The 26,928-nt window shown below is 41.8% G+C and overlaps 1 protein-coding gene across 1 annotated transcript in view; it reads left to right on the forward strand.

Annotated features, from left to right (window-relative positions):
- Positions 1 to 26,928, forward strand: part of LOC135541418 (integrin alpha-5-like) — a 75,890-nt gene that overhangs the window by 22,863 nt on the left and 26,099 nt on the right. Inside the window, exons 9-19 of the mRNA XM_064967654.1 lie at positions 982 to 1,025; positions 1,728 to 1,784; positions 10,946 to 10,998; positions 12,792 to 13,003; positions 13,264 to 13,455; positions 13,552 to 13,597; positions 13,821 to 13,934; positions 15,541 to 15,596; positions 16,618 to 16,778; positions 17,968 to 18,105; positions 21,502 to 21,569. Coding sequence (XP_064823726.1) covers positions 982 to 1,025; positions 1,728 to 1,784; positions 10,946 to 10,998; positions 12,792 to 13,003; positions 13,264 to 13,455; positions 13,552 to 13,597; positions 13,821 to 13,934; positions 15,541 to 15,596; positions 16,618 to 16,778; positions 17,968 to 18,105; positions 21,502 to 21,569 — 1,141 coding nt within the window. The remainder of the gene's footprint in view (positions 1 to 981; positions 1,026 to 1,727; positions 1,785 to 10,945; positions 10,999 to 12,791; positions 13,004 to 13,263; positions 13,456 to 13,551; positions 13,598 to 13,820; positions 13,935 to 15,540; positions 15,597 to 16,617; positions 16,779 to 17,967; positions 18,106 to 21,501; positions 21,570 to 26,928) is intronic.

Below are 26,928 nucleotides of genomic sequence, written 5' to 3' on the forward strand. Positions count from 1 at the left end.
ACTCATTAGAGCGCTAGTCATTAGAGAGCTAGTCATTAGAGCGCTAGTCATTAGAGAGCTAGTCATTAGAGCTCTAGTCATTAGAGAGCTAGTCATTAGAGCGCTAGTCATTAGAGAGCTAGTCATTAGAGCGCTAGTCATTAGAGAGCTAGTCATTAGAGAGCTAGTCATTAGAGCGCTACTCATTAGAGCGCTAGTCATTAGAGAGCTAGTCATTAGAGCGCTAGTCATTAGAGAGCTAGTCATTAGAGCTCTAGTTATTAGAGAGCTAGTCATTAGAGCGCTAGTCATTAGAGAGCTAGTCATTAGAGCGCTAGTCATTAGAAAGCAAGTCATTAGAGCGCTAGTCATTAGAGCGCTAGTCATTAGAGAGCTAGTCATTAGAGCTCTAGTCATTAGAGAGCTAGTCATTAGAGCGCTAGTCATTAGAGAGCAAGTCATTAGAGCGCTACTCATTAGAGCGCTACTCATTAGAGCGCTACTCATTAGAGTGCTAGTCATTAGAGAGCTAGTCATTAGAGAGCTAGTCATTAGAGCGTGTGAATGTATCAGAGCATAAGATAATAATGTACTTATCACATGTCTTTATAGTCTATTGTAGTAAGTACTTGACAGATAGTATTCTTGAACAGAAGACACATTTAAATGAAGCGACTTGACTCTCTCTAATATATTTCCCTGAAGTCCAGTTCAGTAACACACTCAAAGCCACAACAGGAATATTTTACACACTGACTTATTTTAAAAGAAAAGAAAACCTTGCGGGCTGGGCTTGCCTGTATCACTTAAGTTATTAAGCTTGTACAGTATCATAGATTTCCCATGCACCTGCAACAAACAAGCCTCAGCTTTCCCTATTTTAAACACTGGGTTATTACCAGCAAAGTTTGGACCCTTGTGTATTTGGAAGTGCTTGGACTCAACTGCTCTTTCCAATCTTTTAAACTTATTTTCTTTCTTTCTCATTTTCTGTCTTTTCAGACTTCATCACCGGAGTACCCAAAGGACTCATGCTGCATGGTTTAGTAAGGAGTCCTCACATATTTATACATCATCATTCATTCTAGATGAAAGTTAACGAGGGTTAACATAATAAGGATGACAGTGATTTCTTTTGGGCCGCCCAAAGATTGCATTCAAATATATTTTTGTTTTTGATCAAATAAGACTATCAAATCACCAGGAATTCAGTTAAAAAATGTAATTCAGGAAATCTGTTCCCAAGTATTCCTACAAATAAAAAGAGAGACACGCAGTATGTGATCATGTCTCAATGTAATCAAGGTATGAAATGATTGTATTTGAAAATAACAATCTCTTTTTGGGTTTACTTGTGGTCAATGTGCAGTGTACAAATTATTATGATTATGTTCCCTCCCCCTAACCATCCGCTCGGACAATAATCGTCCCGTGGCTGAATCTAGTTGCCTACCCCTGACATAGATGTAACATATGTTACTGTAGAGAGAAAAAAGGGAGTGAGAGGATGCCAAAATATAAACAGGGGGAATATCCATAGAAAGATACAGTAAAATCTTTTAATTTGGTTACATTCACATCCACTGCAGGAAGTGTATTAATAGGGAGATTTAAAGAGATAAATATATTGAATGTAGATAAACAAGCATGAAATGCATACATATCTTAAATGGACAGTCATTTTGTTGATGGTTCTACTACAATCATGGTTGATAACTGAAGGTCTTTTACTAACTCTCTCAATGCAGGTGTCATTACTCAATGGGACAGATCTGAAATCTATGCTGAACCTAACTGGAGAACAGGTTGGTGCACATCTGCTTAACAGCAAGGGGGCTAGACTATACTGTACTTTTGGCTCCTCTGTTTTGATATGTGGGTATATGTATGGGGGGGTTTGAAGGAATTTGCCCCCAGGAGATGGAGCCTGATCCCTGGGTTAGAGGTGAGCCCACGTACACCTATGTGTTCCATATGTTCTGATTGAATCAGAAACAGAGGCAGAAACAGCAGACACTCACACTCACACTCACTCTCACACTCTCTCTCTCACACACACACACACACACACACACACACACACACACACACACACACACACACACACACACACACACACACACACACACACACACACACACACACACACACACACACACACACACACACACACACACACACACACACACACACCATATGTTCTGATTGAATCAGAAACAGAGGCAGAAACAGCAGACACTCACACACACACACACACACACACACACACACACACACACACACACACACACACACACACACACACACACACACACACACACACACACACACAAAGTGTAACGGCTACATACTGACTCAGGATTTTGTGTTGCTAACTGAGGGGGTGGGGAGCTTGTTTATACCAACACGCCATTGTTGTGCCAAAGGGTCTGGATTCCTCATTCGCTAAGTTGGTTTTTGGATTGAGTGATATGGTTGTTTTTATACTCTCGTAGTCTTCTAAATTCTCCATGGATGATAAAAGAGACCCATACTATTGTACACATGTATGTGTGCTTAGTGTTTGTGTGTGTGTTTTTGTTGTTCTTGATTTTGTGGGTGTGTGTGTGTGTGTGTGTGTGTGTGTGTGTGTGTGTCTATGGGTCCGCCAGCGTTGTGGAAGCTACTCTGAAAATGCATTTGACCCAGCTACCAATTTACTTGACACTGAAACAAGTTTAAGCTACACTAAAGCTACCCTTAAGAAAAATATAATTTACTCACTTATACAGTTCATTTGAAAAAGTAGTTCACTACATCCAAACTACTTGGTGAAGAATTATCATATCTAAATCTGAAATGTCATAGACTACAAATTACAAGAACAGATCTGGAGTCAGATGTTAACAGAATGTGTAATTTAGCCTATTAAACACAAAAACTAAGTATCAAGTGAGAATTAGGCAGGTCTGATGCTGAAACAGAAAGGAAATTACTACATGTAGTTCACTGCTCCCCAACACTGGTTTCTGCACGTGCGCATGTTGGCACATAGGCTGCTACTTTCAATGGAAAGCTTTGGGTTCAGGGTTCTGGGCATAAGAAATACCACATGCTGTGTAAACTGCTAACTGACTGCTAACTGCTTACTTCGTAGGAAGAATGATCTGAAATAAACTCCTGGCTGGATTTGACTTGACGGTCTCTTTAGGTTGACTGCTCTCAACATGAGCGCTTGGACTGCACCGTCAGACTCGGCTGCGGAAACAAAGAAATAAAAATAAATAGTTGTATCTGCTTACCTAAGAGCCCCAGGACATTTGAGTCTGTAGTTCAATGTCTTGACGGTTGTGTTAGATTTGGGTCTGAAGCTCAATGCCTTGACGGTTGTGTTAGATTTGGGTCTGAAGCTCAATGCCTTGACGCTTGTGTTAGATTTGGGTCTGAAGCTCAATGCCTTGACGCTTGTGTTAGATTTGAGTCTGTAGCTCAATGTCTTGATGGTTGTGTTAGATTTGGGTCTGAAGCTCAATGTCTTTACGGTTGTTTTTAGATTTGAGTCTGAAGCTCAATGTGTTGACGTTTGTGTTAGATTTGGGTCTGTAGCTCAATGTCTTGATGGTTGTGTTAGATTTGAGTCTGAAGCTCAATGTATTGACAGTTGTGTTAGATTTGAGAATTTAGCTTAATGTCTTGATGGTTGTGTTAGATTTGAGTCTGTAGCTCAATGTCTTTACGGTTGTGTTAGATTTGGTTCTGCTCTCCACATGAGTGCTTGGACTGCATCGTCAGACTCAGCTGCAGAAACAAGGAAGTAAAAAGAAAGAGGGCAAGAAAAAAAATGGTTGTATCTGCTTACCCAAGAGCCCCAGGAGATTTGGGTGTGAAGCTCAATGTCTTGATGGTTGTGTTAGATTTGAGTCTGAAGCTCAATGTCTTGATGGTTGTGTTAGATTTGGGTCTGTAGCTCAATGTCTTGACAGTTGTGTTAGATTTGAGAATTTAGCTTAATGTTTTGATGGTTGTGTTAGATTTGAGTCTGTAGCTCAATGTCTTGACGGTTGTGTTAGATTTGGGTCTGTAGCTCAATGTCTTGACGGTTGTGTTAGATTTGGGTCTGTAGCTCAATGTCTTGATGGTTGTGTTAGATTTGGGTCTGTAGCTCAATGTCTTGATGGTTGTGTTAGATTTGGGTCTGTAGCTCAATGTCTTCATGGTTGTGTTAGATTTGAGTCTGAAGCTCAATGTCTTGACGGTTGTGTTAGATTTGGGTGTGTAGCTCAATGTCTTGACGGTTGTGTTAGATTTGGAACTGTAGCTCAATGTCTTGACGGTTGTGTTAGATTTGGGTCTGTAGCTCAATGTCTTGACGGTTGTGTTTAGATTTGGGTCTGTAGCTCAATGTCTTGACGGTTGTGTTAGATTTGAGTCTGAAGCTCAATGTCTTGACGGTTGTGTTAGATTTGGGTGTGTAGCTCAATGTCTTGACGGTTGTGTTAGATTTGGAACTGTAGCTCAATGTCTTGACGGTTGTGTTAGATTTGGGTCTGTAGCTCAATGTCTTGACGGTTGTGTTTAGATTTGGGTCTGTAGCTCAATGTCTTGACGGTTGTGTTAGATTTGGGTCTGTAGCTCAATGTCTTCATGGTTGTGTTAGATTTGGGTCTGTAGCTCAATGTCTTAACGGTTGTGATAGATTTGAGTCTGAAGCTCAATGTCTTGATGGTTGTGTTAGATTTGGGTCTGTAGCTCAATGTCTTGACGGTTGTGTTAGATTTGGGTCTGTAGCTCAATGTCTTGACGGTTGTGTTAGATTTGGGTCTGTAGCTCAATGTCTTGACAGTTGTGTTAGATTTGAGAATTTAGCTTAATGTTTTGATGGTTGTGTTAGATTTGGGTGTGTAGCTCAATGTCTTGACGGTTGTGTTAGATTTGGGTCTGTAGCTCAATGTCTTCATGGTTGTGTTAGATTTGGGTGTGTAGCTCAATGTCTTGACGGTTGTGTTAGATTTGGGTCTGTAGCTCAATGTCTTGACGGTTGTGTTAGATTTGGGTCTGTAGCTCAATGTCTTGATGGTTGTGTTAGATTTGGGTCTGTAGCTCAATGTCTTGACAGTTGTGTTAGATTTGAGAATTTAGCTTAATGTTTTGATGGTTGTGTTAGATTTGGGTGTGTAGCTCAATGTCTTGACGGTTGTGTTAGATTTGGGTCTGTAGCTCAATGTCTTGACAGTTGTGTTAGATTTGGGTCTGTAGCTCAATGTCTTGATGGTTGTGTTAGATTTGGGTCTGTAGCTCAATGTCTTGACGGTTGTGTTAGATTTGATGAGGTTTCGTGTTTTTAGTTTGCGGACCCACTCCAAACAAAAGAAAAGACTGCCTGCACTGGTACTAGACTGTTTTCTACATTACATAGTTTCCCAGCCAAGCCAATGACACGTAGGCTACAGTGGAAACACAAGAAATCAGCCATTAGCTGTTTAAAGAATGGCGATAGCCAAGAGTCAAGACACATACTTCAGTGCTTTTGGCTGTTCAGTATATTATGGCAACTCAATCACTTTGTTATTGAGATGTACAGTATACAGTATGTCTCCATACCATACATTAACATGACTCAATACAAGTAGCCATATCATGAACCTAATCTTGCTGCCTCATGTTGGTTAGAGTATACTGCCTCATGTTGGTTATAGTATACTGCCTCATTTTGGCTAGAGTATACTGCCTCATGTTGGTTAGAGTATACTGCCTCATGTTGGTTAGAGTATACTGCCTCATGTTGACTAGAGTATACTGCCTCATGTTGGCTAGAGTATACTGCCTCATGTTAGTTAGAGTATACTGCAGGGATGTTGGTTAGAGTATACTGCCTCATGTTGGTTATAGTATACTGCCTCATGCTGGTTAGAGTATACTGCCTCATGTTGGCTAGAGTATACTACCTCATGTTGGTTATAGTATACTGCCTCATGTTGGCTAGAGTATACTGCCCGATGTTGGCTAGAGTATACTGCCTCATGTTGGTTTGAGTATACTGCCTCATGTTGGTTAGAGTATACTGTAGGGATGTTGGTTAGAGTATACTGCCTCATGTTGGTTAGAGTATACTGCAGGGATGTTGGTTAGAGTATACTGCAGGGATGTTGGTTAGAGTATACTGCAGGGATGTTGGTTAGAGTATGCTGCAGGGATGATGGTTAGAGTATACTGCCTCATGTTGGTTAGAGTATACTGCAGGGATGTTGGTTAGAGTATACTGCAGGGATGTTGGTTAGAGTATACTGCAGGGATGATGGTTAGAGTATACTGCCTCATGTTGGTTAGAGTATACTGCCTCATGTTGGTTAGAGTATACTGCCTCATGTTGACTAGAGTATACTGCCTCATGTTGACTAGAGTATACTGCCTCATGTTGGCTAGAGTATACTGCCTCATGTTGGTTAGAGTATACTGCAGGGATGTTGGTTAGAGTATACTGCCTCATGTTAGTTATAGTATACTGCAGGGATGTTGGTTAGAGTATACTGCAGGGATGTTGGTTAGAGTATACTGGCTCATGTCGGTTAGAGTATACTGCAAGGATGTTGGTTAGAGTATACTGCAGGGATGTTGGTTAGAGTATACTGCAGGGATGTTGGTTAGAGTATACTGCAGGGATGTTTGTTAGAGTATACTGCAGGGATGTTGGTTAGAGTATACTGCAGGGATGTTGGTTAGAGTATACTGCAGGGATGTTGGTTAGAGTATACTGCAGGGATGTTGGTTAGAGTATACTGCAGGGATGTTGGTTAGAGTATACTGCAGGGATGTTGGTTAGAGTATACTGCAGGGATGTTGGTTAGAGTATACTGCAGGGATGTTGGTTAGAGTATACTGCAGGGATGTTTGTTAGAGTATACTGCAGGGATGTTGGTTAGAGTATACTAGAGAGAATTATTTGGGTAGCCCAGACTTAAGGTAGCTCTGACCGACATAGACAACGTGCAAGATGTGATTCTTCTCTCAATGTGGTGAAGTCATTCACCAGAGGAAAATATCTGTAATAATAAACTCTTGACAATAGTCCGTCATTTACGGCATAATATAAAATCGTCAAAGATAACAACGCTGATTGACCCATCCTCTCTCTCAATTCAATTCAATTCCAGGGCTTTATTGGCCTGGGAAACATGTGTTATCATTGCCAAAGCAAGTGAGGTAGATAATATATAAAGTGAATATATAAAGTGAAATAAACAATAAAAATTAACAGTAAACATTACACATACAGAAGTTTCAAAACAATAAAGACATTACAAATGTCATATTATATATATATATATATATATATATATATATATATATACACACAGTGTTTTAACAATGTACAAATGGTTAAAGGACACAAGATAAAATAAATAAGCATAAATATGGGTTGTATTTACAATGGTGTGTGTTCCTCACTGCCCTTTTCTCGTGGCAACAGGTCACAAATCTTGCTGCTGTGATGGCACACTGTGGAATTTCACCCAGTAGATATCTCTCTCTCTCTCTCTCTCTCGCTGAGATACCTATAGCAGCTTGAGTTCCCCGCCTCCTCCAAACTCTTAACTATCCTCTCCTACCTCTCATGTAGCTTACAGAAGCTCTGGTACTGAGCTTAGAGAATACAGAGAGGAGAGAGGATGGCTTCTGGGGTGAGGGGATATGAGAGTCGGGGAGGGAGAGAGAGACAAATAAAAATAGAAACCAATAGAGAGAGGAAAGCTTCTTGGTAGAGGGGATATGAGAGTGGGGGAGGGAGAGAGAGACAAATAAAAATAGAAACCAATAGAGAGAGGAAAGCTTCTTGGTAGAGGGGATATGAGAGTCGGGGAGGGAGAGAGAGACAAATAAAAATAGAAACCAATAGAGAGAGGAAAGCTTCTTGGTAGAGGGGATATGAGAGTGGGGGAGGGAGAGAGAGACAAATAAAAATAGAAACCAATAGAGAGAGGAAAGCTTCTTGGTAGAGGGGATATGAGAGTGGGGGAGGGAGAGAGAGACAAATAAAAATAGAAACCAATAGAGAGAGGAAAGCTTCTTGGTAGAGGGGATATGAGAGTGGGGGAGGGAGAGAGAGACAAATAAAAATAGAAACCAATAGAGAGAGGAAAGCTTCTTGGTAGAGGGGATATGAGAGTGGGGGAGGGAGAGAGAGACAAATAAAAATAGAAACCAATAGAGAGAGGAAAGCTTCTTGGTAGAGGGGATATGAGAGTGGGGGAGGGAGAGAGAGACAAATAAAAATAGAAACCAATAGAGAGAGGAAAGCTTCTTGGTAGAGGGGATATGAGAGTCGGGGAGGGAGAGAGACAAATAAAAATAGAAACCAATAGAGAGAGGAAAGCTTCTTGGTAGAGGGGATATGAGAGTGGGGGAGGGAGAGAGAGACAAATAAAAATAGAAACCAATAGAGAGAGGAAAGCTTCTTGGTAGAGGGGATATGAGAGTCGGGGAGGGAGAGAGAGACAAATAAAAATAGAAACCAATAGAGAGAGGAAAGCTTCTTGGTAGAGGGGATATGAGAGTCGGGGAGGGAGAGAGAGACAAATAAAAATAGAAACCAATAGAGAGAGGAAAGCTTCTTGGTAGAGGGGATATGAGAGTGGGGGAGGGAGAGAGAGACAAATAAAAATAGAAACCAATAGAGAGAGGAAAGCTTCTTGGTAGAGGGGATATGAGAGTCGGGGGGAGAGAGAGACAAATAAAAATAGAAACCAATAGAGAGAGGAAAGCTTCTTGGTAGAGGGGATATGAGAGTGGGGGAGGGAGAGAGAGACAAATAAAAATAGAAACCAATAGAGAGAGGAAAGCTTCTTGGTAGAGGGGATATGAGAGTCGGGGAGGGAGAGAGAGACAAATAAAAATAGAAACCAATAGAGAGAGGAAAGCTTCTTGGTAGAGGGGATATGAGAGTGGGGGAGGGAGAGAGAGACAAATAAAAATAGAAACCAATAGAGAGAGGAAAGCTTCTTGGTAGAGGGGATATGAGAGTCGGGGAGGGAGAGAGAGACAAATAAAAATAGAAACCAATAGAGAGAGGAAAGCTTCTTGGTAGAGGGGATATGAGAGTCGGGGAGGGAGAGAGAGACAAATAAAAATAGAAACCAATAGAGAGAGGAAAGCTTCTTGGTAGAGGGGATATGAGAGTGGGGGAGGGAGAGAGAGACAAATAAAAATAGAAACCAATAGAGAGAGGAAAGCTTCTTGGTAGAGGGGATATGAGAGTCGGGGGGGGAGAGAGAGACAAATAAAAATAGAAACCAATAGAGAGAGGAAAGCTTCTTGGTAGAGGGGATATGAGAGTGGGGGAGGGAGAGAGAGACAAATAAAAATAGAAACCAATAGAGAGAGGAAAGCTTCTTGGTAGAGGGGATATGAGAGTGGGGGAGGGAGAGAGAGACAAATAAAAATAGAAACCAATAGAGAGAGGAAAGCTTCTTGGTAGAGGGGATATGAGAGTGGGGGAGGGAGAGAGAGACAAATAAAAATAGAAACCAATAGAGAGAGGAAAGCTTCTTGGTAGAGGGGATATGAGAGTGGGGGAGGGAGAGAGAGACAAATAAAAATAGAAACCAATAGAGAGAGGAAAGCTTCTTGGTAGAGGGGATATGAGAGTCGGGGAGGGAGAGAGAGACAAATAAAAATAGAAACCAATAGAGAGAGGAAAGCTTCTTGGTAGAGGGGATATGAGAGTGGGGGAGGGAGAGAGAGACAAATAAAAATAGAAACCAATAGAGAGAGGAAAGCTTCTTGGTAGAGGGGATATGAGAGTGGGGGAGGGAGAGAGAGACAAATAAAAATAGAAACCAATAGAGAGAGGAAAGCTTCTTGGTAGAGGGGATATGAGAGTGGGGGAGGGAGAGAGAGACAAATAAAAATAGAAACCAATAGAGAGAGGAAAGCTTCTTGGTAGAGGGGATATGAGAGTGGGGGAGGGAGAGAGAGACAAATAAAAATAGAAACCAATAGAGAGAGGAAAGCTTCTTGGTAGAGGGGATATGAGAGTGGGGGAGGGAGAGAGAGACAAATAAAAATAGAAACCAATAGAGAGAGGAAAGCTTCTTGGTAGAGGGGATATGAGAGTGGGGGAGGGAGAGAGAGACAAATAAAAATAGAAACCAATAGAGAGAGGAAAGCTTCTTGGTAGAGGGGATATGAGAGTGGGGGAGGGAGAGAGAGACAAATAAAAATAGAAACCAATAGAGAGAGGAAAGCTTCTTGGTAGAGGGGATATGAGAGTGGGGGAGGGAGAGAGAGACAAATAAAAATAGAAACCAATAGAGAGAGGAAAGCTTCTTGGTAGAGGGGATATGAGAGTCGGGGAGGGAGAGAGAGACAAATAAAAATAGAAACCAATAGAGAGAGGAAAGCTTCTTGGTAGAGGGGATATGAGAGTGGGGGAGGGAGAGAGAGACAAATAAAAATAGAAACCAATAGAGAGAGGAAAGCTTCTTGGTAGAGGGGATATGAGAGTGGGGGAGGGAGAGAGAGACAAATAAAAATAGAAACCAATAGAGAGAGGAAAGCTTCTTGGTAGAGGGGATATGAGAGTGGGGGAGGGAGAGAGAGACAAATAAAAATAGAAACCAATAGAGAGAGGAAAGCTTCTTGGTAGAGGGGATATGAGAGTGGGGGAGGGAGAGAGAGACAAATAAAAATAGAAACCAATAGAGAGAGGAAAGCTTCTTGGTAGAGGGGATATGAGAGTGGGGGAGGGAGAGAGAGACAAATAAAAATAGAAACCAATAGAGAGAGGAAAGCTTCTTGGTAGAGGGGATATGAGAGTGGGGGAGGGAGAGAGAGACAAATAAAAATAGAAACCAATAGAGAGAGGAAAGCTTCTTGGTAGAGGGGATATTTGAGAGAAAATGATCAAAAGAGAGAATGAAGGAGAAAGAAAGAGATACTATGCCCCACGGTGTGATGACAGGCTAACTCTGTCTGCTCTAATGTCTTCCAGATGGGTTCCTATTTCGGCTACGCAGTGGCAGCCACCGACATCAACAACGATGGGTAAGTGAGTTAGCGGATGGAGAGAAGGAGGGAAAGATGAAGAGAAGGAAGGAAAGAGAGCTGAAGAGAGAGAGAGATGCAGATAGAAAGAGAGACTAAGTGAGCAAAGAGAAGGTAGGTATGACAAGACTTGTACAGACAGACAGACTTGGACAGGCAGCTTATGCTAGCAGAGAGAGAGAGAGAGTGAGAGAGTATTTCAGAAGTTCTCATGGTCATGCAGTTCCTCACTCTCTCATGAGTCATAAAAATTCCCTGTCATACAGTAGCTACTCCTACACTTCAGGTTCTCCATTGGCCACTCTCACATCCACTCTCCTATTAAAATGATAGTCAGGAGACTCAGGAAGACTCACCAGAGAGGGATAGGACACTCTCCTATTAAAATGATAGTCAGGAGACTCAGGAAGACTCACCAGAGAGGGATAGGACACTCTCCTATTAAAATGATAGTCAGGAGACTCAGGAAGACTCACCAGTGAGGGATAGGACACTCTCCTATTAAAATGATAGTCAGGAGACTCAGGAAGACTCACCAGAGAGGGATAGGACACTCTCCTATTAAAATGATAGTCAGGAGACTCAGGAAGACTCACCAGAGAGGGATAGGACACTCTCCTATTAGAATGATAGTCAGGAGACTCAGGAAGACTCACCAGTGAGGGATAGGACACTCTCCTATTAAAATGATAGTCAGGAGACTCAGGAAGACTCACCAGTGAGGGATAGGACACTCTCCTATTAGAATGATAGTCAGGAGACTCAGGAAGACTCACCAGAGAGGGATAGGACACTCTCCTATTAGAATGATAGTCAGGGGACTCAGGAAGACTCACCAGTGAGGGATAGGACACTCTCCTATTAGAATGATAGTCAGGGGACTCAGGAAGACTCACCAGAGAGGGATAGGACACTCTCCTATTAGAATGATAGTCAGGGGACTCAGGAAGACTCACCAGAGAGGGATAGGACACTCTCCTATTAGAATGATAGTCAGGAGACTCAGGAAGACTCACCAGAGAGGGATAGGACACTCTCCTATTAGAATGATAGTCAGGAGACTCAGGAAGACTCACCAGAGAGGGATAGGACACTCTCCTATTAGAATGATAGTCAGGAGACTCAGGAAGACTCACCAGAGAGGGATAGGACACTCTCCTATTAAAATGATAGTCAGGAGACTCAGGAAGACTCACCAGAGAGGGATAGGACACTCTCCTATTAAAATGATAGTCAGGGGACTCAGGAAGACTCACCAGAGAGGGATAGGACACTCTCCTATTAGAATGATAGTCAGGGGACTCAGGAAGACTCACCAGAGAGGGATAGGACACTCTCCTATTAGAATGATAGTCAGGAGACTCAGGAAGAGTCACCAGTGAGGGATAGGACACTCTCCTATTAAAATGATAGTCAGGAGACTCAGGAAGACTCACCAGAGAGGGATAGGACACTCTCCTATTAAAATGATAGTCAGGAGACTCAGGAAGACTCACCAGAGAGGGATAGGACACTCTCCTATTAGAATGATAGTCAGGGGACTCAGGAAGACTCACCAGAGAGGGATAGGACACTCTCCTATTAGAATGATAGTCAGGAGACTCAGGAAGAGTCACCAGTGAGGGATAGGACACTCTCCTATTAGAATGATAGTCAGGGGACTCAGGAAGAGTCACCATACAATGTAAATCTCCAACACCATCCTTCACACTAATAAACATTGACTCAACTTTAGAGGCCTTGGATTGGACCTAAAGTAATCTTATCCCCCCGCCCCCTCTCCCCGGCCTTAGTCTGGATGACCTGGTGGTGGGTGCTCCCATGTTCATGCAGAGGGGGTCTGACGGACTGCGTTGGGAAGAGGTGGGCCGTGTCTATGTGTACCTACAGCAGCGTCCCTTGTTGTTTGAGCCCAGCCTGCCCCCCTTGGGAGGTAGTCAGGCCTTCGGGAGGTTCGGAAGCTCCCTGGCCCCGCTGGGAGACCTCAATCAGGACGGCTTCAACGGTGAGCACTCTGGAAAAGCTTGGGTCATGTTGATTAAGGAACACTGCAGCAAAATGTTTTGCAAAGGAAAACAAAATTGATCATTTGTTATTGGACAAGTTAAGGTTGTCCCTTCCTTTTTTTGGTCAGTTTTCTCCCATTTGGTTTCTACGGGGTTCTTGTCTTTCATGCAAGAACATAACGAAGCTCAGGCCAGAGGGAGTGGGGATTAGCCATTATGAGGTGGCATAACTTTGTTGATTATCTGTTGATTATCTTAGATATTGCAATTGGCTGTCCCTTTGGAGGAGACGACCAACAGGGATTGGTCCTCATCTATAACGGGCATGCCAGTGGGCTGAAGGACACGCCCACTCAGGCTCTAGCTGGCCAATGGGCCTCTGGCACCTTTCCTGCCAGTTTTGGCTATGCCCTCCGCGGAGAGATAGATCTGGACCAGAATGGGTACCCAGGTAAAATTTGTTAGTCCAATTGTTCAGTTTGTTTTTAATTGTTTTGCCTTTTACAATTTCTTATTAGTGTTTAATATTGGTGTCATCTTTGTACAGATCTCATCGTAGGTGCTTTTGGGGCTGACAAGGCTGTTCTGTACAGGTATGTGCTCTCACCAGAACTTGATTGGCTCATTGTGCTTGCAAATAAGATAGCTGACCAGCCCTCTATTTTTATTTTATTTGTTCAATTAAACATGTATATTAGGTCTGAAAACATTGTTTATATGTGATCTTTATGTCATTTGAATTACAATTTTGTATTGGAATCAATGATTTTAATCGAGGTAATCACGTCTTCCAATTGGTTGGTATTTTTCTATCAGAGCTCGGCCTATTGTCAACGCCAGTGCTTCTCTTACTGTGCAACCTACCATGATCAACTCAGAGGAGAAGAGTTGTATGGTGTCCCTTGGGAACAAGACTATCTCTGTGTCTTGGTGCGTTGATACATTTTTTTTCCTTTTCAAAAGAATCTGAATGGTTGAAACACTGCTGATATTCCATCAGTTAACTGAGACAGCTAGACCTTTGTGATGTATTAGACAGGCAGACAGACAGACATCAACAGAGAAACTGCATAGATTGTGACAGACAGACAGACAGGCAGGCAGGCAGGCAGGCAGGCAGGCAGGCAGGCAGGCAGGCAGGCAGACAGACAGACAGACAGACAGACAGACAGACAGACAGACAGACAGACAGACAGACAGACAGACAGACAGACAGACAGACAGACAGACAGACAGACAGACAGACAGACAGAAACATCAACAGGGAGACTGTATTTGTATTTATTATGGATCTCCATTAGTTCCTGCCAAGGCAGCAGCTACTCTTCCTGGGATCCAGCAAAATTAAGGCAGTTATACAATTTTAAAAACACAACAATACATTCACAGATTTCACAACACACATATCAAATGTACTATAGTCTAAAGCTGTCATGTTTCTGGCCACCAGGTTTATTGAGTAGGAAGTCACTATAGCCTCACTCAGACCAACCTTGCTAAGAGGGATAATGTCTTCAGCAACAATATTAATTCAAATAGATGTGAATGTGTTCCAGCATTGACCCAACACTGAGTCCAATACCTATTATATAGTACATTTTCCACTCTTAAACCATGTCAATGGACAAAATGTCTGGCATTCACCACTTGAGAATGTCAAATGACACCATGTTTGACAAGCTTGTCCAGTCTTCGTTCCAGTATGAGTGTTTGAGGACAGTCTATATTCTGAGCCCAAGCAAAGGGAACACTTCACCACTTTTAGTCTCACTGAAATGAAAGCCTAGTAGCTGTTATCTTGATATCTGCTGTTAGTACCGCACAAGTTGCTTGTTGTTTGTGTCTTCTTGATTAACGCTTAGGTTGCTGGGAGCCTTGGGAAGGCTGAGGGAGGAGTAGAGGTGGGGTGGACAGTGGAAAGGGTGGAGCAGGTTGCCATTCACTTTGAATGACATGTTATTTGGAACATCGGCTTAGGACACAGCATGCATGAGATGACACACCCACACACACATTTACCATTGCGCAGGCAGATGACCATTGACCACACACATACACACACGTGTACAGATTTTAGCACATGGATTCTGTATATGCATACACTCTAAAATAATCAAACGCACACACATTTTTTTTTACCTCCCCTTGTAAAGTTTGAGCAATTTGTTTTAGGTTGATTTGGGCTTCAGTTCTGTGCAAAGATTGAATGCATTTACATTCAGTGGGTTAGCATGTAGCCTAGCAGATCTGTTTGTGCTCTTCCCCACTCCATTGTCATTGTCATGCCAAACATGATCATTCCACAAGGATTTGGCAAGAGACACAGAAACAGACTGGCAACCAGGCTATTTAGCACGAGACTTGTGAGAGATTTCTTACATAAAACATTTTTGTGACCAGATGTTTTTTATACATTTTCTCGTTGGCGGAGGTAGAGCTATTATATACTGTTATATACCACCAAATGTTTTAGAGCTCTACATGGATCTACTTAATACATGTAAATACTGTCTCTCTGTCTTCACTCTCACTCCAGTGTCAACCTCAGTTTCTGCCTCTCGGCCAATGGGAAGCACCTCGCTGCTGATCTAGGTGAGCCCAGTGTTTTCTGTTTTGTCTACAAGGGATACAGCTTTTGTCAAAATTGACTTTTCGTAGCAGGTTTAGGGGAACTTACAGAGCAGGTTAGGAGAATTAGCTTAGCAGGTTAGGAGAATTAGGTTAAGGTTAGGAAAGGGTTAGGGGTAGCTAAAATGTAAAAAAAAAAAAAAAAAACTTTTGATGTCAATTTGACAAAAGCTGTATTGCATCTAGACATGACTAGTGTTTTCTTTTGTAAGGACTCCACACAGCTGTTCCCTATTATCTTCCTTGGTGTGGCTGCAAATATGCCTGAATTCGCTATGGTCAATTTAGCAGTTAAGATTAAGATGAAAGGACAATCGAGTAAGTACAGGGGAAACATTGCGAGGTTTGTCTGTGCATGTGTGTTTATGTGTGTGGGTGTGTGATTGTGTTTGTGTCTGCACTTAGGAATGGGTATTTGCAATTGTGTGTGTGTGTGTGTGTATTGTGTTAGTGTATGCATAGTAACAGTATATGTAATTGCTTTAGTTAGCCAGCAGCATACCACCCTGCATCCCACTGCTGGCTTGGCTCTGATGCTAAGCAGAGTTAGTCCTGGCCAGTCCCTGGATGGGAAACCAGACGCTGCTGGAAGTGGTGTTGGAGTGCCAGTAGGAGGCACTACTTTCTCTGTATATCCCAGGGCATTGCCGTGTGTAGGGTGCTGTCTTTCAGATGGGTTGTTAAACGGGTGTCCTGACTCTCTGTGGTCACTAAAGATCCTATGCCACTTATCATAAGAGTAGGGGTGTTAACCCTGGTGTCCTGGCTAAATTCCCAATCTTGCCCTCATACAATCACAGTCACCTAATCATCCCCAGCTTCCAATTAGCTTAGTCATCCCCCCTCCTCTTCCCTGTAACTATTCCACAGGTTGTTGCTATAAATGAGAATGTGTTCTCACTCAACTTACCTGGTTAAATAAACAGTATGTTATAAGGGGTTTGTTTTTGTGACATGTTCTATTGTGTGTGTGTATGTTGTGCAGTTTTTATGGTGGAGGTGCAGTTGGACCATCTGGAGCAGAAACAGAGAGAGTCATCAGTGAGGAGAACTCTGTTCCTAGATAGCCATCAGCCCAGCCTGCTGGAGACCATCACCATGGCCAACGGAGGACCAACATGTCACGACACCCGCATCTACCTGCGCGTTAGTCACTTCAAAATTCAAACACTCAGAGAGATGTTGCTGTGAAACTGCATGAGTTTATAATGCATGCTTGTCATGAGCATGATTGACCCCTTTTTATAATGTCTAATAATCATCTCATAATGATAGACTAAATAGCAATCATTTGAAATGCTGATTGATACATAAAGAGACTAATAAGCCTTGTTATAAAGCATTATACTTGCCGGCTTTAAGTAAAAATGTTACCGAGTTATTCAAAGACATGTTGAGAAAATCCCAGATTATAAAAACAACATTGATCCAATGAACTGTGGGTCTTCCCGACCAATCTCTCTGGACCAAAAGTTTGCACAAAAATGTTGACTAGTTTCTTTGAATCCAGCCTTCAAAACACCAGTAACTTGAAACAGGCTGAAACATGTAATGCTACATTTGACAGTTAATCTGTTTTTGATTATAGTTTCAATAGGACTGAAAGTGAAAATGTTCCCTTGCATTATATAACATTATATTCACTACAACGTACATTTAGACAGATCTATAACATTATATTCACTACAACGTACATTTAGACAGATCTATAACATTATATTCACTACAACGTACATTTAGACAGATCTATAACATTATATTCACTACAACGTACATTTAGACAGATCTCTAACATTATATTCACTACAACGTACATTTAGACAGATCTATAACATTATATTCACTACAACGTACATTTAGACAGATCTATAACATTATATTTACTACAACGTACATTTAGACAGATCTATAACATTATATTCACTACAACGTACATTTAGACAGATCTATAACATTATATTTACTACAACGTACATTTAGACAGATCTATAACATTATATTCACTACAACGTACATTTAGACAGATCTATAACATTATATTCACTACAACGTACATTTAGACAGATCTATAACATTATATTTACTACAACGTACATTTAGACAGATCTATAACATTATATTCACTACAACGTACATTTAGACAGATCTATAACATTATATTCACTACAATGTACATTTAAATCTAGAGGTCCACAGAGTCTCAACTAGTTTACAATAAGTAAAGTCAAATTCAAGTTCAACACACCATGAAGAAAGGTCAGTGTAAGGTCAGATTCACTTCCTCTTGAGTGTGTCGGTGATGCCTTTTGACCTTCTTTCCTCATGTGTGTTGTAGAGTGAAGGGGAGTTTCGGGATAAACTGTCGCCCATTTACATCACCCTCAACTTTAGCCTGGATCCTCTCGCTCAACTGGACCTCCATGGCCTAAAACCCATTCTAAACTACCAGACAACACATATTATAAAGCAGAAGGTATGTACTAACTACGTTATTCAATTAGGAACATTTGCAATTTCAGTTGTTATCCTGAAATGACTGAATCGAACTGGACTTGACCCCAACCATGCCAGACATCACACCTTGTAGAGCAGAGTACAATATCTGGTCACATTTACCAGACCACATAACTAAGTTTAGAGCAGGTGCACTACGTATACCCATACTGAAACTCTAGAATACACAACCTAGAGGGATCGTGGTCAATTTGCAATGTACAAATTATTATCATTATTTTCCAACATTCGCTCCGACAAAAATCAGCACGAGGCTGAATCTAGTTGCCTAAAACCCCGCTATAGACGGTAGACTATGAACATAGTGCTTACACAATTTAGTTATTGTACCAGACTAACATATCTACTCCCCCCGGTATTTACATTTTGTACCAGGAAGTAGAAAGGGATAAGGTCAGAAGTGTCCATTTTGAAAAAGATTTCATATGGAGGACCCCTCAGTAGTGCTGGTCCCCATATGGCTAAAGGTTGGGATTAGTCCTTATATACTAAGCACTGAATTACAATATGTTATAGCCATAGAGTTAGATAGATGGCACACTTGCTACAAAGCCTTTTTTACTCTACTTTAGAATAGATGAAAACCTTCAATGGCACTGCCCATGCTATCACATAAGCGATAAGGACAAATAACGGGGGGTAGCCTTTCCGAATTGAGATTAGAATCCTCAGGGGTGTGAGGGTGGGGAGTCACGGCTATGCGAAAAAAACAGAGGGAGAACTTACGGCTCTCTCTGGGTGGGGCACTGAGGCTAGCCATCTGGTTGTGGTTTGTTTATGTATGTTGCAAGTGGTCTCCGCCATGTCGAGACCTCGGCAAGGCAGACTTGGAGCACGTGTGTGTGTTTATATGTGTGTTTTTATATATATGTGTGTGTGTGTGTGCTCCAAGCCTCTCACTATTGGCAGAGAAACCAATACAACCTAGAGTAGATACAACAGCTTTTGGGAACAACTTGAACTTTCAATGCTCATGTTATTACACTGAAACATTTAGCAATCTCTCTCTCTCTTCCTCTTCCACTTCTAAACTTGTCAAAACATGAATAAAGTTTCTTCCTCTTCTTAATGCCCTTTTTGTCCCATGGAGAGTGGGTGATGGGAAGATGGAGGATGAAAGAGAGTGAGTGAGTGGGGGAGGAGAGCCCTTGGTGATTGTGTGACCATTACCAGCCCCGTGCTTTCCTCTGTCTTGTGATGTTGTGTTGACTGACCGATTACCACATGGACTTGCATGAACGATAACATTGGAGGCTTTAAATTAGTAATCTCCATGGAGACGGAGTGAGTGATCGCCATGCCGACCCCGCACTGTCGTAGCATTCCTTTGGGGTTCTAATGTTTGCCACATGTTGCTGCTGGGATGGATGGGCTGGTAGTGTAACAATGGGCTCACAGTACACAGTTGCAATGTTGTAGGAAAAAAAGGACTAGGAGAGAAAGAGAGACAGAGTGCTTAGGACCCCAATTCCTCTCCTCTCTTCCCTAAGCCGTCCAAGACTTTCCTTTTTCCTGCTATTCCTTCCTGTCCTCATGTTGCAGTATGTCTACCTTTCTTGAACATCATTGCTCTCCTCATACCCAGGAAAACAAAACACTCCTTCCGTTCATTCTCCCCTTCTCTCATTTGCTTTCCCTTTTTCCGTCCTTCACGTACTCCCTCACTTCTCCCCTTCATTCCCTCACTTCTCCCCTTCATTCCCTCACTTCTCCCCTTCATTCCCTCACTTCTCCCCTTCATTCCCTCACTTCTCCCCTTCATTCCCTCATTTAGGAGGTTATTCATAAATCTTCATTTCCGTGGTAAATGTGCCAGCAGTTGTTCAAAACAAATTCATAATTTGGTCTAAAAATTAGATCTGATCTTCATCTAAGTCACAACAATAGACAAACACAGTCTGCTTAAACAAATTATTGTATTTTTCTTGTCTATATTGAATACATAATTTAAACATTCACAGTGTAGGTTGGAAAAAGTATGTGAACCCCTAGGCTAATGACTTTTCCAAAAGCTAATTTGAGTCAGGAGTCAGCTAACCTGCAGTACAATCATTGAGACGAGATTGGATATGTTGGTTAGAGCTGCCCTGTCCTATAAAAAATACTCACAAAATGTGAGTTTGCTATTCACAAGAAGCATTGCCTGATGTGAACTATGCCTCAAGCAAAAGAGATCTCAGAAGACCCCAGATTAAGAATTGTTGACTTGCATAAAGCTGGAAAGGGTTACAAAAGTATCTCTAAAAGCCTTGATGTTCATCAGTCCACAGTAAGACACATTTTCTGTAAATGGAGAAAGTTCAGCACTGTTGCTACTCTCCCTAGGAGTGGTCATCCTGCAAATATGACTTCAAGAGCACAGCGCAGAAAGCTCAATGAGGTTAAGAAGAATCCTAGAGTGTCAGCTAAAGACTTACAGAAATCTCTGGGACATGCTAACATCTCTGGTGACCAGTCTACGATACGTAAAACACTAAACAAGAAAGGTGTTCATGGGAGGACACCACAGAAGAAGCCACTGCTCATCAAAAACCCCATTGCTGCACATCTGAAGTTCGCAAAAGAGCATCCGGATGACCTACAGCGCTACTGGAAAAATATTCTATGGACAAATTATACTAAAGTTCAGTTGTTTGGAAGGAAGGAACATAGAACACTGTGTGAAGAAAAAAAGGCACAGCACACCAACATCAAAACCTCATCCCAACTGTAAAGTCTGGTGAAGGGAGCATCACGGTTTGGAACTGCTTTGCTGCTATCATCGACGGAAAAATGAATTCCCCAGTTTATCAAGACATTTTGCAGGAGAATGTAAGGCTATCTGTCCCCCATTTGAAGCTCAACAGAAGTTGGGTGATGCAACAGGACAATGAACCAAAACACAGAAGTAAATCAACAACAGAATGGCTTCAACAGAAGAAAATACGCCTTCTGGAGTGGCCCAATCAGAGTCCTGACCTCAACCCGACTGAGATGCTGTGGCATAACCTCAAGAGAACAGCTCACAGACATCCCAAGAATATTCCTGAACTGACACAGTTTTGTAAAGACAAATGGTCCAAAACTCCTCCTGACCGTTGTGCAGGTCTGATCCTCAACTACAGAAAACATTTGGTTGAGGTTATTGCTGCCAGAGGGTCAACCAGTTTATTAAATCCAAGGGTTCACATACCTTTCCCACCCTGCACTGTGAATGTTTACACGGTGTGTTCAATAAAGACATGAAAACATATAATTGTTTGTGTGTTATTAGTTTAGGCAGACTGTGTTTGTCTATTGTTGTGACTTAGATGATGATCAGATCACATTTTTTCTTTGAAAAATCTAAATCTCTCTCCATCCCTCTGTTCTGCAGGCCCAAATTCAGCTGGACTGTGGGGAGGACAACATCTGTGTTCCTGACCTCAAACTGTCCGTTTATGGGTGAGCTGAAGTCCCCTCTCCGTTACCTTAGACCAGGGCATTATGCCAGAATGGCCTCCTTTGCTATTCTCCCCTCTTCCTCGTGACCCATCGATAGGTGAAAGGACTCAGCAGGTCTCCTGCACATTGCTGTCACCTGTCACATTCTTTCAGATGGAACCAAGGAAAGAAGAGTAGGAAAATAAACAATTGCATACAGACTAGTGAGAGGTCTATAATAGTGGGTCTTTTGTGATAAAAGGTCAACTCCAGTGCAGAAAGTATTTTTTTCATGCCACATAAATGACTAGCATATTACATGGACAAATGATACACAGGAGTACCCTATGATATACTTGTTTGTTTATCTGGAATTCATTTAAAGTAGCACCACTGGGCACCATGTGGTACCAGGTTGTTATCATTTTTTTTGTATTCTTCTAAAGCAAGTATCATATGAGTTTGTAACTTTGAACACATAGCCACAGGAACATATACAAAAGTATGTGGATACCCTTCAAATGACTGGATTTGGCTATTTCAGACACACCTGTTGCTGGTGTATAAAACAGAGCACACAGCCATGCAATCTCCATAGACCAACACTGGCAGTAGAATGGCCTTACTGACGAGATTAGTGACTTTCAGCGTGGCACCGTCATAGGATGCCACCTTTCCAACAAGTCAGTTGGTCAAATTCCTGCCCTGCTAGAACTTCCCCGGTCAGCTGTAAGTGCTGTTATTGGGAAGTGGAAACATCTAGGAGTAACAACGGCTCAGCCGCGAAGTGGTAGGCCACACAAGCTCACAGAACAAGACCGCCGAGTGCTGAAGCACGTGAGCGTTCCAAACTGCCTCTGGAAGCAACGTCATCATAGTAACTGTTTGTTGGGAGCTTCATGAAATGGGTTTCTATAGCTGTGCGGCCACACACAAGCATAAGGTCCCCAATGTGCAATGCCAAGCGTCGTCTGGAGTGGGGTAAAGCTTGCCTCTATTGGATTCTGGAGCAGTGGAAACACGTTCTCTGGAGAGATGAATATCGCTTCACCATTTGGGAAGTCCAACAGACGAATCTGGGTTTGGTGAATGCCAGGAGAACGCTACCTGCCCGAATGCATAGTGACAACTTTAATGTTTGGTGGAGGAGGAATAATGGTCTGGGGCTGTTTTTCATGGTTCGGGCTATGCCCCTTAGTTCCAATAAAGAGAAATCTAAGAGCTACAGAATACAATGACATTCTAGACGATTCTGTGCTTCCAACTTTGTGGTAACAGTTTGGGAAAGGCTCTTTCCTATTTCAGCATGACAATGCCACCATGCACAAAGTGAGGTCCATGCAGAAATGGTTTGTCGAGATTGGTGTGGAAGAACTTGACTGGCCTGCACAGAGCCCTGACCTCAACACCATCGAACACCTTTGGGATGAATTGGAACGCCGTCTGCGACCCAGGTCTAATCATCGATCATCAATGCCCAACCTCACTAATGCTCTTGAGGCTGAATGAAAGCATGTCACCACAGCAATGTTCCAACATCTAGTAGAAAGCCTTCCCAGAAGAGTGGAGGCTATAGCAGCAAATGGGGGACCAACTCCATAGTAATGCCCATGATTTTTGAATGAGATGTTCGACAAGCAGGTGTCCACATACTTTTGGTCATGTAGTGTAGTTATTCACATGAAATCAATTGAGGTCCAAATATGAAAATATGATCATAAACCAGGAGTATATTGATTAATCTAGATTCTTAGAATATCCCTGTGCTCTAGTCAGACACCATAATCCTATCAAAAAGTCAGTCTAAGCTCCCAGATAAATGCACTGTAAAAACAATAATCATTCAACTATTAACATAGATAATATAATGTTTTGAAGGGACTTCCATAACATATACTTTTGGTCATGTAGCATGTGTTTACACACCTTGATTGCAGAAACACTTTTCTTTTCTCAGGAGAGTAACAAAATGGTTTGTGTCCTCTTGGTCATGGTTATTAATGGTTGATCATTGTTGTTTGAGTGTTGGACAACAGGAGCATATGTTGCATTTTAGGCTGATTGGAACAACTGGGACAATTCACAAAACAAGGTCAAGCTTTTTCTTTGCTCTCACTTGTAGTAGTTTGTTTCGCGACTTCGTCATGTGGTTTTTATTACCGGCACAATTCAATCATGTTAAGAGTTTCCACGAGACCAAATCACTCAGTCACTCAGAAAATAAAATATGATTCATTCACTTTCACTCTGCAGCTTCACGACCTCATTGAAATGTAATACGCAGCTTGGTTTTTAGGCCTTAAATTGTTTACTTCCTGAGAAATCCCATGCAGAAGGATGTTTTGTGTTCACAACCTTGAGGCCCGTACTACTACTGGTACTTTGTGTGGTACATCCTCTGGCTTCAATTAAACATTGAATTATTTGATTCTACACATGATTATATTTCATGTACATGTTTTCCTATATAACATCTTAAAATCTTTGAATCAAATCAAATGCGACTTACAACCCCATCTCTCCCCACCACCTCAAAGCTCCCTTCCTCTCTCGGAGTCGGCACTACGGTGTTTGTGATAGACTATCGATGCTGTCGCTTCCACTGCGCTTCGTCAAACTGGCCTGGCAATAATTGGAATCATCTGTGTGGTCCTGGTGCAGAGCATGGTGTCATTGTGTCTGTACCTCGAGTGGACAGAGAGTGGGGGATAAGAAGAAGGGGTCAGGCCAAGGCACCGACCCTCAACATCTGTACTTGGCTCTAGCTCTTTCAGCTCAATAGACAGCATGAATGTATTACTACATTTGGAAGTATGGGGGCGGGAGTGGTGTGGAGTGGATTTATCACTACACAGGAAGTGCTTTACACAGGGGTGTCAGTGTGAGTTCATATGGTGTTGGTGGGGGCTGGTTTTTATTTAACCTTTATTTAACTAGGCAAGTCAGTTAAGAACAAGTTCTTATTTATAGTGATGGCCTACTTTTTAAATTGATTTTTATTTCACCTTTATTTAACCTGGTAGGCCAATGAAAACAAGTTCTCATTTACAGCTGGGACCTGGTCAAGATAGAGCAAAGCAGTGCGACAAAAACACACAGAGTTACACATGGGATTAACAAACGTACAGTCAATAACACAATAAAAAAATCTGTATACAGTGTGTGCAAATGAAGTAAGGAGGTAAGGCATTAAATAGGCCAATAGTGGCAAAGTAATTACAATTTAGCAATTTACACTGGAGTGATATATGTGCAGATGATGATGTGCAAGTAGAAATACTGGTGTGCAAAAGAGCAGAAAAATAAAAACAAATATGGGGGGGGAAATGTGAGTCTGGAAGGAGAGAGAAACAAATGTCAGTCTGGAAGGAGAGTCTGGAAGGAGAGAGAAACAAATGTCCGTCTGGAAGGAGAGTCTGGAAGGAGAGAGAAACAAATGTCCGTCTGGAAGGAGAGTCTGGAAGGAGAGAGAAACAAATGTCAGTCTGGAAGGAGAGTCTGGAAGGAGAGAGAAACAAATGTCAGTCTGGAAGGAGAGTCTGGAAGGAGAGAGAAACAAATGTCCGTCTGGAAGGAGAGTCTGGAAGGAGAGAGAAACAAATGTCCGTCTGGAAGGAGAGTCTGGAAGGAGAGAGAAACAAATGTCCGTCTGGAAGGAGAGTCTGGAAGGAGAGAGAAACAAATGTCAGTCTGGAAGGAGAGTCTGGAAGGAGAGAGAAACAAATGTCAGTCTGGAAGGAGAGTCTGGAAGGAGAGAGAAACAAATGTGAGTCTGGAAGGAGAGAGAAACAAATGTGAGTCTGGAAGGAGAGAGAAACAAATGTCAGTCTGGAAGGAGAGTCTGGAAGGAGAGAGAAACAAATGTGAGTCTGGAAGGAGAGAGAAACAAATGTGAGTCTGGAAGGAGAGTTTACAGTCTAACCAGACACCTAGGTATGTATAGTTGTCCACATATTCTAAGTCAGAACCGTCCAGGGTAGTGATGCTTAGGTCGGGCGGGCAGGTACAGGCAGAGATCAGTTGAAGAGCATGCATTTCATTTTACTAGCATTTAAAAGCAGTTGGAGGCCACGGAAGGAGTGTTGTATGTTGTTGAAGCTCATTTGGAGGTTTGTTAACACAGTGTCCAAAGAAGGGCCAGAGGTATACAGAATGGTGTCATCTGCATAGAGGTGGATCAAAGAATCACCCGCAGCAAGAGCGACATCATTGATACATACAGAGAAAAGAGTCAACCCGAGAAGTGAACCCTGTGCCACCCCCATAGAGACTACAAGAGGTCCAGACAACAGACCCTCCAATATGACACACTGAACTCTATCTGAGAAGTAGTTAGTGAACCAGGCGAGGCAGTCATTAGAGAAACCAAGGCTGTTTAGTCTGCCGTTAAGAATACGGTGATTGACAGAGTTGAAAGCCTTGGCCAGGTCGATGAAGGCGAAAGTACTGTCTTTTGTTTCATTTCAAACCAGGGTTCAACTAAAAATAAACAATACATATAGGCCAGGGGTTTCAAGCTCTGGTTGATTTGAAATGTCATCTTCAAGTTAATCATTAATATGTTGGATTCATGTCTCCATCTCAACCAAAGATCTAAGTTAAAGAATAGGACTAAATCAAATCAAACTTTAAATAAAGTTTTGATTTGATTTAATCTTATTGTTAGACTTTGATTATTGGTTGAGGTGGAGAAGTGAATCCAATATACCAATTATTAATTTGTAGACAAACTGGAATAAAAGCCAGACTAAGTCAGTGGCGCAAAAGATGTTGATATTCGGTTGTGTTGACAACCAAACATAATTCAACATAACTGGATTCACATCTCCAACTAAAGCAAAAATAGAAGTTAAAGAATAGGATTAAGTCAGTGGCTCAGATGAAACTATCAAAGCGTGAGATATTTGGTTGCGTTGCCAACCAAACAAAATTCAATATTACTTTTGAAATACAGTAAATAGCCTAAATGTATCTTACAAACTAATGTAACAGTATTTATTCAACCTTAAAATGAGTAACACATCCATGGCCACATTTTGAAGATAGGCTACTGTAACTATACATGTGTTCTTACGTAGTCATAGAAGACATTCATGTTAAAGATGCATAGCATAGACAGGCTGCAGCTCTGTGGAGATTTTCACAATTGCTATAATAATCTGCTCAGAATCTCTAACAGCATTGATCACTTGCACCATGTAGTTTTAATGTAATCTCAACTACAATCCAGGTGATTTGGTTCTGCTATTAGATGAAGCACAGCGATAACACATGAAGTTGTTGTATAAATACAAAATATCTGACATTGTACTCCTATTTGAACTTTTCTATGCTTTTAAATGGTTGAAAGTGCAGTGACAACACATTGGGAATTCAACAA

This window comes from Oncorhynchus masou, chromosome 6, assembly GCF_036934945.1.
Source record: "Oncorhynchus masou masou isolate Uvic2021 chromosome 6, UVic_Omas_1.1, whole genome shotgun sequence".
NCBI lineage: Eukaryota > Metazoa > Chordata > Actinopteri > Salmoniformes > Salmonidae > Oncorhynchus > Oncorhynchus masou.